The sequence below is a fragment of the Pteropus alecto genome, unplaced genomic scaffold (genome assembly GCF_000325575.1).
Source record: "Pteropus alecto unplaced genomic scaffold, ASM32557v1 scaffold45, whole genome shotgun sequence".
NCBI lineage: Eukaryota > Metazoa > Chordata > Mammalia > Chiroptera > Pteropodidae > Pteropus > Pteropus alecto.
Genome location: NW_006442491.1, coordinates 4,142,378 through 4,154,661, shown reverse-complemented (window position 1 = coordinate 4,154,661; position 12,284 = coordinate 4,142,378). Strand labels below are relative to the sequence as shown.

Here is a 12,284-nt window from a genome sequence, read left to right as displayed (position 1 = left end):
GATCATGTTAATATTGTTTATGTTCGAGTCACATAGCATTACATTTTTATCCAGGGGTTTGATGTCCCAGTTCTTATGCCAGTCGAAGGACATTCCTAATGACAAAATCACTTTTCTTGCATTCTAGCATTCCACAGGTTGGTTTGCTGTTCGGGTTCTTATATTTGCTGTTTTCCCTAGAGTTTCTAATTTTTGTTTTTGAAAGATTTTTTTCTATGTTAAGGAATTTCAGCTGCTTATATGGAATGGAGTATTTTTAAGGATCTCTGATGTTCCTTTTAAACATAAGCCAATTGCCATAACAGCTGTCATCCAGGGATTTTTTTTGTTTGGACTTTTGAATTACTTCTCTTCATTTTGACATCTTAAATGACTTTTCCTAAAAAAAAGATAATTCAATTCACTGAATCTCATTCGTTTTCATACTTGACAACTTTGCTTAGTATAAAATTCTAAGCTTGAAATAATTTGCTCATTAATAACTTTTCAGAACAACTATTTCATTCATTCCACAAATAATTCTTAAGTATTTGCTATGTATGAAGTAGTCTTCTAGGCACTGGGAAGGTAGCTAATAAGGCAAAGATTCCTGCCCTCATGGTGCTTATGTTTTAGTGAGGGAAGGCCAACAATAAAAAAAAAAAAATTGGAAATAAATTATATAATTTATTAGAATGAGTGCTATGTAGAAAAGTAAAGCTGAGAACTCCATTAATTGCATGTTGGACCATCTGAATTGTTTCTGATGGTCTGTCTTTTGAATTTGTACTGCCTTTTTGCCTCTACATTCTGGGAGGGTTTCCTATCTTAAGGTGTTAAATGGTTATATTTTAAATGCCAAGGGCTTTTGTTTTCTGTACCTTTTTCATAGAGTTTTATTTTCTGGATATAATTTTTCATTGAGATACATTATATGGAAGAGTACATAAAACTATACAGATTAAGGCTGAAACCTTTCCTCCTTGGGCTTCTGTTTCAAATTAACAGAAGATGTGATGATGCAGCTCGCTCAACTGTTTTCTCCAGTTACAGTGAGTTATGGTGCTGTGGGGAGGAGGGGGCACCACTGGGTGGCCAATATAGAAGACAGCTAATTCCAGATAGAATGTGGAGAGCAGCCATCCCAAGAGGGAGGACCTGGAACCCTGTGTGCCTAATGAGGACTCTGAACTCCATCTTAAAGGGAAGGAAAACCTCTGATTTTTAAGGTGTGAAGTTGTGAGTTATGTGTTTAGAAACTCTAAACTCTAGGAGAGTGACAGGACAGGAAAAGGCTGGAATCCAAGAGAGGTCTGAACAGAGGCAGGAGTTTACAGACAGAGGGTACAGATGGGTTGTTAGATGAGAGGATGAGTCTAGGTTTCTGGCTTGGGTGATGTCTCCATCCTCTGAAATACAGAAAAGGAAGGTTTGTTTCTTATTGGGGGGTGGCATTAATAACTTGGATCCTGGACATTGTGAGTTTAAGGAACTTGTGGGATATAACTGGAAATACCCAGCATGTTGGCAGTGATGTGGATTTGCTTTCGGGAGAAACCTGTAGATTTGAGAGTCATTAACAAAATAACAAAGTTGCTGTGAGAAAAGCAAGCTTGGAACAGGATACTGATTTTTCTGTTTTATTTTTAACAACTTTATTGAGGAATAACAACTACACTCATTTAAAGTGTACAATTCAGTAAGTTTTGACACATTGAGTACATCCATGCAACCACCACCGTCAACATACAAGAACATGTCCATTGTCCCTCATGTTTCTTCAGGTACTATTTAGTCTCCCTTTCTCCACATCTAGGCAACTAGTAGGCAGTTTTCTCCCACTGTAGATTAGTTTGCTTCTAGAATTTTATGTCTGGTTTCTCTTGCATTTGGCTTTCACTTAGCATAGTCCATTTGAGATTCACCCATGCAATTGCATGTATCAGTAGTTCCTTTTTTTTTTTTTTATTGCCAAGTAGTATACCACGTTTCATTTATCCATTCACTAGTTGGTAGATTTTTGGGTTGTTTCCATTTTTTGCTCATATGAATAAAGCTCTGTGGATATCTATACATGTCTTTGTGTGGATGTTCTGTTTTAATTTCTTTTGGCTAAATAGGAATGAAATACCAGAGTTGTATGGCAGGTGTAGTTGAACTTTTTAAGAAACTGCCAGTATTAAAATAATAAAAAAAATGATTAAAAAATGGGCAGAGGACCTGAGGAGACCCTTCTTCCAAAAAGATATACAAATGGCCAACAGACATTTGAAAAGATGCTCAACTGCACTAGCTATTAGGGAAACGCAAATTGAAACTACAATGCGATATCCCCTCACACCTTTTAGAGTGGCTATCCTCAACAAGACAATAAGTGTTGGAGAGGTTGTAGGAAAAAAGAAACCCTCATACACTGCTGGTGGGAATGTAAATTGGTACAGCCACTATGGAAAATGGTATGGAGATTCCTCAAAAAATTAAGAATTGCCATATGACCCAGCAGTCCCTCTTCTACCCCCCAAATTTGAAAACATTTATTTGTAAGAATACATGCACCCTGATGTTCATGGCAGCATTATTCATGGTGGCCAAGACATGGAAACAACTAAGGTGTCCTTTGATAGATAATTGGATAAAAAAGATGTACATATATACAATGGAATGTTAACCATAAGAAAAGGTGAAATACTGCCATTTGTGACAACATGGATCTTGAGATTATCATGCTAAGCGAAATAAGTTGAGAACCACACAATTTCACTTATTTGTGAGATATAAAACTGAAAGCAACGAACAAGACAAACAGACACATGGACCCAGACAGTGGATTAGTGGTTACCAGAGGGAAGGTGTGGAAAGGAGGAGGTAGATAGGAGTAAAGGGTCAAATATATGGTGACAGAAGGAAATTTAATTTTGGTTGGCGAACACCCAATACAACATACATATGACGAATTGTTGAATTGTACACTTAAAACCTATATAATTTTGTTAACCAATGTCACTCCAATAAATTTAATAAAAAATTAAAAGAAATAGGAAAATATTTTTTAAAATAAAAAGTCTGCCAGTATCGTAAAGAGGTTGTGACATTTTATGTTACCATTACTAAGAGTTCTGATTGCTTCAAGTCTTTACAACTCTTTATATTCTCAATCTAATTCTTAGGCATTCTGATAGGTAATAGGTATGTAAACTCCAATTGTGGTTTTAATTTACATTTCTGTGATGACTAATGATGTATCTGTGCTTATTGGCCATTTATATATCTTCCTTTGTCAAGTGTTCAAATCTGTTGCCTGCTTTTTATTTGGGTTGTCTTTTTATAGTTGAGTTGTGAGGGTCATTGTATCTTGTGGATACAAGTTCTTTGCTAAATATATATATTTTGAATATTCTATGGCTTGTTTCATTTTCTTAGCTTCGAATATTCTGTGGCTTGTTTCATTTTCTTAACTTTTTAAGAGCAAAACTTTTAATTTTGGAAATATCCCATTGCCAATATTTATTTTGTTTCGTGCTTTTTGTATTCTAAGAATATTTGTTTATCCCAAGGTGACAAAGATTTTTCTCCTATGTTTTCTTCTAGGTTTGTAGTTTTAGTTTTTACATTTCGGGCAATGATCCGCAGAGTTATTTGGCAAAACACCAACTTCTAGAGGATGAGCAAAGTAGAAAGAACCCTGAAGGATATGGAGATCCCGATGAAAATGTTTTTGAAGCCATAAAAAGAGCAGGTGGGGTCAGTGGTTTAAATGCTTTAGAAATCAAGTTTGATTATGGCTGAAAAGTAGTTACTAGATATGGCAATTTACTGAGTATCCACTGTGTGCCAAGCACATCACTTTTGTTCTCAGGTTGTTTGGCCTATTGGGGTAGACTGTGCTTTGTAGAAATGTATATGGGTAAGAGAAAAGCTGAAGATTGACAGTCAAAGGAGAGGTTTTTGTTTTTGTTTTTGGAGATATGGGCTCGTTTGTATGATAAAGAGTAAAAATAAAATGAAAATGTGTGGGAGGTGGCAGAGGGATAGTTAGAGTGTAATTAATGGGAAAGGCTCCGGAGGAAGCAGTAAAGAATGGGGCCCACAACACAACGGAGGGATTAGCTTTGACGTGGAGGGACCCAAGGTTAACCCAGACAGGGTTCCAGAAGGGGAAATCGGAAACATGAGTTGCGGTTTGAGACAGGTGGTAGGTAAATTCGCGAATCTGAGAGCTAGAGGAGGAATGGAATTAACCATTACAAAGAACATGTGAAGGCTATTAAGGCAGACGTTACCATTTTGCAAATGAGAAGTTTGTTCAGAGAATTTGTCATTTGGTAGGTCATTCGGTATGCAAGGTCGTGCATTCGCAGCAAAGCACGGAAGCCAGCCGACCCCAGGTTCCATACTTGTGTCCAATCTCTCGCGTGACTTTCGGGACTACAGGCCCCAGGATGCATCTGGGCCAGCGTAGGAAGCAGGGCCGGTGGCCGCTCTCCATTGGAGGCAGCGGCGGCTGCGACTCGGCGACCGGAAGGCTCGCCTCAGCCCTGTTTTCGGAGGATCGAGTCCTTCCCTGAGAGGCGCCATGCGTCCGGATCAGGCTGTGATTTGGTACCGGCGCATGTCAGCGGTGTACGCATTGGGCGCCTGGACCCTGTTGGGCTCCTTGTTTTTCCTAGGTGGGAAAAAGAGCAAGTTATCAGGTACGGCTCTTCGGCAAGACCTTTCACCCGCCGTGCAGTCTTCCGTGGGGCGTACCCAGGGGTCATGCCGGCGGCTTTGCTGTGCCTCCAGCCCCAAGTTTATTCTGCAAAACTTGGGAACTGTTGCTTAGAGTCATTCGTTATAGTGGAGTCTGCCAGGAGCTACCTCGTAACCTTCTTACCTAAATCTTGCTTATTTATTGAATGAGGCCATCCCTATACTCAGAGTATGAAGAATCTATAAGGTTCGAGATGGAATTCAAAGACACTGGATGCTGATTAAAAGAGGTGATGCTTCTGTAACATCCCTCGTTACCTTTGGCGAGCAGTTTCAACACTTAATAACACTCCAATCAAGGAGTGTTATTAAAACCATCCCCGTTACTGGGCGGAAAAGGAAATCCCTTAGCCTTTAAAAACGTGCTAGGAATCTATAGATACTTCTAGTAGGTTAGTGGTTGCCTGAGGCTGAAGGGGAGTCGTGGATGGGGAGTGACAGCTAAAGGGTATTGAGTTTCATTTTTTGGATGAAAAGAGTGTAAAATTGATTGTTGTGCCGGTTGCACAGATCTGAATATACTAAAAATCGTTGAATGTTACATTTTAAATGAGTTAATTGTATGATATGTTAAATATATCTCAGTAAAGCTGTGATGTGAAAACTATGCTGAAGATTACATTTGGTGATGAAGATTATCAGTGGCCTGAAAGTACACATGTCCAGTATTGAGTGTTTAAAAACATTTTAGTGTCTGTAGTGGTCACGTTTTATTTATTTTTCTTTTTTACAGAAAGAAATTGGTGTCAAGAATCTGATGGGGGTGGGGATAATTCTGGCCTTAGTTTATTTTATTTCTAAAACTTTATTAGTAATTTTAATGACTGATGTTTAAATTAAAAGTTATTAATTTGGGTGTTCTATTTTTTTTTAAAGGTGATGAAGTAGAGCAAAAGGATGTCTCAACAAATGAAATACCTGAGCAAAGTAATTCTTACCTTAGTTTATTTTATTTCCAAGACTTTACTAATAATTTTAATGACTGCTGTTTAAGTTAAAAGTTAATAATTCACATTTCGTTTTTTAAGGTGGTGAAATAAATGAAATAACTGAACTCCCAAAAGGGTTTTATGTGGAAACCATTGTCACATATAAAGAAGATTTTGTTCCAATTACTGACAAGATCCTCAACTTTTGGAAATCATGGACCGGTGGCCCTGGACCAGAATCATGATTAACTGCTTAATTCTGAACTTTGGTTCAGCATATACATTTGATAGATGCCTTGGTTTCCATTTTATGTTTGTGAAAAGTGTATTTAATTTAATTTTGCTGTAAAATATAATCACTAATAATATGCGATAAATATTTCCTTGTGGAAAAGTAAACTTGCATATTCAAAAGATGTTCCTCTATACTTCATGAATGAAAGGTCGAAGTGACATTTAGCTTCTACAATCTCGCTTTTCTGAAACTAGTTCACGAAATTTATATGTCTTTCATATTGCTATCAGACATGGCTTTAGTGTTCCATTTAAGATTAGGTAATAACTCCCAAATTAAATAGATTCAACCTGTTCTTTAGGACCAGTAAAGATACTCCTCATTTTCAGCAGGCATGGATTAAACCCCAGTTACAGCTACCAGTATTCTAGATACAGAGGACAGTCGGGACAACATGGTTCCTGAAGTACAGTGCTGCCAAGTACCAGTAGTACCCAAGGAGCTACTGAAGTACAGTACAAGTTTGTTACTTGCAACTTGTTACTTGGTTGCAAGTAACAAACCCACATAAGTGATCTTAAATCAGGGTGTTTATCAAAAATGTGTATAGACAGCTCAGAACTAAAGCAGAGTATGCTGTAGTCTTAGGAGGGCCTGGTACCAGGAACTAGAATGTAGCCAGCCACTCAATGAGCCCGCCTGCTTTTGTTGGACTCAAATAAACTAGTAAACTCCTATAAAAATTTTCTACAAGTTTGGATGTTCTTAGGTTGACATATGTGCCCTTAAAAATGGCTTCCTAAGTCTCTGGTAACTTGAAACTAAAGTTTTGCTATCTAAATGAAATGATGGATGTTCACTGAATATTCCATTTCCAGATAAGATAAAATACTGAAACATTAATTACTGAACATAAGTTTATCTACCTTTTGCTTCTTAATAGAGGAACTAAAGATACTTAGGTCTATTAGTAAACTTGTTGTGCCACATTAAAAATTTTCTTTGTGCTATGAGGAAATATATATTTCTAGAAATTATGTGTTTATAAATTTAAAAGAATACTGGCATAACAGTTCACAATTTGCTTACTCCTTAGTTTTACTAGAAATTCACATTTGTAAAAGTTAAGAATTCCTATATATGTGATTAAAGGTACAAAAACTAATAATAGGGAAAACAACTACGTATACAAGAAAAATAGGATATATTTGGTTTGAAAAAAAGGTATGAGATGTGTTTTCGTTAAGGGAAGTGAAGTAATTTGGTCTTGATTGATTGGGTAAGAGAACGTGACACACTAAAAGGGACACAAAGTCAAAGAAAGTTTATGAAAAAGGAATCTTGAGAAAGGAAATTTTATGAGTGGTCAAGCTGAATAAGATTGAAATTAAGTGAATTTAAATATCAAAAGTAAGCTGATGTAAAATTAGAGTTTGGTTTTCCCTCTCTGCTAAAAAGGACAAAGTTTTCTAGGTCTATTGGTCTGCAACTGATAATTGTGAATCAGTTTTCTATCTAGAAAGCAAAGATTATTTTATTAAAATAATTTTCTGTGTTTTACATTGTCTTAATCTGGTCCTTGATAAGAAAACTGAATTTCTTCAATAGTAAGAACTACATTTTGCTAACAGTTATGTAAACTATATTTGTCTTTGAAATCTTATTGTCACTTTGCTTAAGTGGATGATTAAATATTGCTTCATAATGATTTATGATCCTATTTAGTCAAATGTCCAAAACTTTTGTTATATTTTGACAAATTTCCCAAGTTCAAATTATAAATAGAGTCTTGATTTGGAAGGGCCTCTAGAACAGCCCCTGGAACACCTCAAAAGATTTGTTTTCTCTCCTTAGAGAAACTTTTAAACTAATTATTCTTATTTTATATGTTAAATTGCATGAGAAACATTATAAAATAAGTGATAAACTTCCAGTATATATAATAAACAATGTCTGTAAATTAAATGAAATCCAAGACAGCTATTTTGTATGGGTTATCAATATATCTGTTTCCCAGATGGAGTAAATCCTTCCCTTACTGAAAGGCTGATACCCTCAGTGGCAAAAAAAAAACTTAAAAAATGTGTTTCCCACTTGGGGTACTCCTTCAACAATCTGTAGTGACTGCGGAACCCACTTCATAGAGCAAATCATATAAGCCATGACAGCCTTGAAAACTCAGAATTATCACTGACCCGATCATCAATCATCAGGCAAGTTTGAGAGAACTAATAGAAAAACGATTCAAACAGAAGTAGTTCCAATTATACAGGACTGAATGAACTGAGAATGGTTACTAAATTTTTATAACTTTTTGTTTGAAACATTGCTGGTTCTTTAACTTTTATTTTCCAGATATAAGGAATTTTTTTTTTTCTAAAGCTAGCTAGACTTAGAGTAATTTGGTAAATTATACCTTTGTAAGCAGAATTAAAACATTTGTCTATTTCTCCCTACTTGATCCCTCCAGAGTTTAGAAACGCGGCAGTGAGTGTTCTCATTTTCATGGCAATATTGTTATTAGCCCAAGTTTAATAAGAATCTGTTCTATAACAGGATACAGTTGGAAACTAGTTATATTAACAAGGCTTTCACTGGAATGTCATATTTGAGAGAGACATGCCTAGACTCAGATATGACCAGATAGCTTTAAGATTGACTTATGGGAGATAATAAAAACTCTTGGAAATGTTGGCCTTACAAGGTTTCCAGTAGCCTTACCAGGTGAGTAAAGAGTCCTTTCTTGGCAGATGCAGGAACCTCAGAATATTTTGGGGAGCTCGAAAAGAGAGGAACTCATCCAAATCTAGGTATTGCAGGCATCGTCTGATGGCAAGTCCTTGCCTTGGCTTTTCTGGCTTCAAGAGGCCTTTTAAAATTCAATCTGAAAATTCCTTATGAAAAATTCCAGCAAAGCAGTTTTCAAAGAGCCTATGTGGTTAATTACTATTCTTGCTGGATTTACACAAATAACCAGGCCGAATTTATTGAAATGACTTATTTTGCAAATAAGTCTTAATTTGGCTATCTTTGGTAAAAATTGGAGTGATTTTTGAGACAAAAATTATGTTTCAATAGAAATTATACCTTTGTGAATATTAGATTCTTGAGCTATTCATTATCTTGAGTTTTCTTTTTCTTCTACTTATAAACTGGACTGGATTTTGAATTCTAGCTCCTCCAATGTCTGCCTGTGACTCCAAACTATTTCCAGTTTACTTCCATCCTTTGACTTGGAATCACTGAGAACTGAAACTGCACTGTTCCCAAGGCCATGCAAGCTAAAGTTGGACAACAAGACTTAAGAGCAATCACCACAGCAGCTCACATATGGACAATCTTTGTGCCTGTTGCAGAAAGAACATTAGAAACATTCAAACTGCAGACTAGAAGAATCTATCAGACTAACTGCTTTCCTCTGAAGATGATTCGAGACACACATCTAAGAATCTTCTCAATTGCCTGCCTTCAGAACTCAGAAACTGAGATTATAGTCTGTTCTGATCATTAACCTTTGATTTTCTTTTGTTTCCATAGAGATGCCTCTTATTAAATACCTGATTGCTTGCATCAGAGGTCTAACTTTGGGAGCCCACCAGCATCACCTCCTCCTGAAATGAGACACAACTATTTAACTGAACTGAACTTTTCTCAAGACTGAGACTGGTTTAATGAGATATAGAGCGATTTATCAACCCAACTTCTGGAATGTAAAACTTCCAAGGAAGTTTCAAAGGAACTTCAAAGGAACTGGGGGATTTCAGAAAGAGTCACCCTAACATGTACTTCTGTGGTATGTAGATTGTTTAGAGCTAAAGGCAACTTTAGCCATGGGCTCAAGAGAAACTTCTGCCCTTCCCTTAACTACCTAGAAGAATTTAAGTTGGGGCTTTGACCATAATAAGAGATTATCAGAGATAACCTCCTTTGACCTATCTATAGGGCAGGGCAAACTACTAGTTACTAAACATTTGTTTTCCCTGCAAAGACCCTTTGAAGCCCCCAAGACACCTTACCTCATCCCTAGCTCAGCATATCTCATATACTCATTTTTCCTTTCTATCTTTGAACCTCTTATGCGTGTGGGGTCTCTGACTCTTGCATGTTTGTGTGGTTCCCGCACATATATATGTATTAAATTTGGTTATTTTCTCGTTAATCGGGCTCACGTCTATTTGATTATTAGACCAGCTAAAAACTTGCCAGTAGAGGAGAGGTTCTTCCTACCCCAATGCAGTTTAAACATTTTTGGTAGAAATACCACAAAACTGATACAGTCTTTCTCAATGCAGTATCAGGGAGTATGTGATTGTTTCATTACTGGTGAGGTTAACTGGCCACTTCATTAAAATAATTTAGTGTGTAGTGTTAACATTCAAGGACACTAGTTTGTAGTCTTTTCTGGCTGAATGACTGTTCCTTGTTCTTTATTTGAATGCTTTCTCTTGTAGGGGAAGGAAAAGTTTTCCTTAGCACTTGTAAGGTCCCTGGGTGGATGTGAAAATTAAACTGGCAGACAGATGAACACGAGAAAAGCCCACACATTTATTTAAGTTTTACATGTGACAACTCAGTCAATCAACATGACCCTGGAGCCTTCATAAGGAAATGAAGACTTGAAGAAACAGTTGGACCTGAGTATTTTTATGCTAGATTTGATGAGTAGTGGTTAGTTGTGGAGGAATAAGGTAGGTTAAGGAGTATGAGATAACTGTAGCAAACTGGGGGAGACCTCCCAAAGCCTATTTGTTCTTGAGAGATAGGATGCTATTCCTTCCAGGTGTAGGGATGGCACCTCTCAGGGTTTTATGACCTGTTCCAGGGAAGAAGGATCAGGAGGTTTGAATGATTTTCCTGCTTCTACTGTTTTCCCATATTCTTTAAGCTTAAAATATTACAAGATGCCATATTTTCAAGTAGCACATCCTGAACCATATCATTCTCCACTCACCAATGGTATTAGAGGATGTGATAATAATTTTAGTTTTTTGCAGCTTTCTAAGCACTTTAACAGTCTATTTTATTTAAATCTAACAACCTTGTGAGGTCTAAGTATTAATATTTGTATTACAGGGAGGATTAGAATTAAAGAATTACAGTATACATCTCTGCACTAACCATGACATGGTTAAGTAAAATTACTACCTAAACAGATAAATTGCTATTTTAGGCAGCAGCTCCTGTTCTGCCTGGTTGCTGAGAAGCCACTGAGGCAGGGAGACAAGGGAAAAACAATTGAGAGGATTTGGGGGCAGAAGGATGGAAAAGAGGAAGGAAGGACAATTAGGATTAGGATTCAGGACAAGGCTGGGATTTAGGGATGATGGCTCTCAGGCTTGGGAATGTGAGAATAGAACGTGCAGAAAGTGGTTTGGGGAGAGTTGAGTCTGGGCAGGGGTCTGGATCCGCGGGGTCGGGGTCCGCGGGGTCGGGGTCCGCGGGGTCGGGGTCCGCGGGGTCGGGGTCCGCGGGGTCGGGCGAGGCCCAGCTGTAGGTGGAGCAGGCCCGAGAATAGGGCGTGGCCTATCCCTGGTTGAACGGAGTTATAGGGAGGTCAGGTAGGCGCGCCCGACGTGGGCGGGCCCGACCTGTGGTGGGCGTGGTCGACAGCGGGCCATCGCCAACCTGGTCCGGTAGGGCCGCCGGGCGCGCTTCCCGGTGCCACCCGCAGAGGGCGCTGGCCGCAGAGCCGCTCGCAGAGTCGCGAGGTTGGAAGGAGCGCGGCGCCGCCCCACTCGCCCTAGCCGCCGCCATGAAAGCTGTGGTGCAGCGCGTCACCCGGGCCAGCGTCACAGGTCAGTCGGGCGGGGCCGGGCCCAGGAGAAGCCGCCCCTGACCCCGCGCACGGCAGTCCCCAGCCGCCCCCGCGTCGGTTTCCCCGCACGGTCCCCGGGGCCGCTCTGTCGGCTGCGGCCCCTGCGCGATCTCGGCCCCCGCAACCTCGAGTACCGGTCGGCTTGGGCGCCGCCACGGCCCCGGAGCGCTGTCCATGTGCCCGATGGGCCCTATCGCGTCTCCTGCCTCAGGGTTTCCTGTTTGGGTTCGCGATAAACGCGCCTTATTATCTTTTTTTTTTTTGGTCCTGAGTACAGGGTGGCAGAACCTCCGAGCATCTCCATGGCCCGCTGTTCAATGGAATAGTGCACAAACAACACGTAGGGAGCATTTCTGGAGCAAGAACACCCTCTTCCCAACGCTCTATTTTTAAATCTTCCATTTTGTTCATTTTCTAAATTTGCCCATTTCCTAATTTTTATGGAGCTTGATTCCCAATAAGATACACAGATATGAGTTCATATGGATTTCTGACAGTTGTGTGTACCCACGTGACCAGTCCCCAGACCAGCTTCAGAACGTTCCCCGCCCCAGGACACCCCTCTTCCATCTGCTGA

The 12,284-nt window shown here is 39.1% G+C and overlaps 2 protein-coding genes across 6 annotated transcripts in view; both read left to right on the top strand.

Moving 5' to 3' along the window:
* Positions 1-4,466: 4,466 nt before the first annotated feature.
* SMIM26 (small integral membrane protein 26) lies at positions 4,467-10,051 on the top strand. 3 transcript variants are annotated; one of them, XM_025039820.1, is made up of 3 exons: positions 4,467-4,670; positions 5,605-5,655; positions 9,068-10,051. In XM_025039820.1, the coding sequence occupies exons 1-3, from the start codon at positions 4,553-4,555 to the stop codon at positions 9,136-9,138; spliced, it is 240 nt and encodes a 79-aa protein (XP_024895588.1). In that variant the 5' UTR covers positions 4,467-4,552; the 3' UTR covers positions 9,139-10,051. The 3 variants fall into 3 exon arrangements, with proteins under 3 accessions (XP_024895588.1, XP_024895587.1, XP_024895586.1); XM_025039819.1 differs by having other exon boundaries at positions 4,469-4,670; positions 9,430-10,051; XM_025039818.1 differs by lacking the exon at positions 9,068-10,051 and adding an exon at positions 5,757-7,600 and having other exon boundaries at positions 4,469-4,670.
* A 1,419-nt stretch (positions 10,052-11,470) lies between these two features.
* Positions 11,471-12,284, top strand: part of DTD1 (D-tyrosyl-tRNA deacylase 1) — a 144,018-nt gene continuing 143,204 nt past the window's right edge. The window contains exon 1 of one of the 3 annotated variants that reach the window (XM_015597228.2): positions 11,471-11,687. In XM_015597228.2, coding sequence (XP_015452714.1) covers positions 11,645-11,687 — 43 coding nt within the window. In that variant the 5' untranslated portion in view covers positions 11,471-11,644. The remainder of the gene's footprint in view (positions 11,688-12,284) is intronic. The other 2 variants (XM_025039817.1, XM_025039816.1) reach the window with 2 other exon arrangements.

Coding starts and splice junctions, on each gene's coding strand:
- SMIM26 (XM_025039818.1), top strand. CDS start 4,553: ATGCGTCCGGATCAGGCTGTGATTTGGTACCGGCGCATGTCAGCGGTG. Junction 4,671..5,604: donor GAAAAAGAGCAAGTTATCAG/GTACGGCTCTTC, acceptor TTTTTTTTAAAG/GTGATGAAGTAGAGCAAAAG. Junction 5,656..5,756: donor AAATGAAATACCTGAGCAAA/GTAATTCTTACC, acceptor TCGTTTTTTAAG/GTGGTGAAATAAATGAAATA.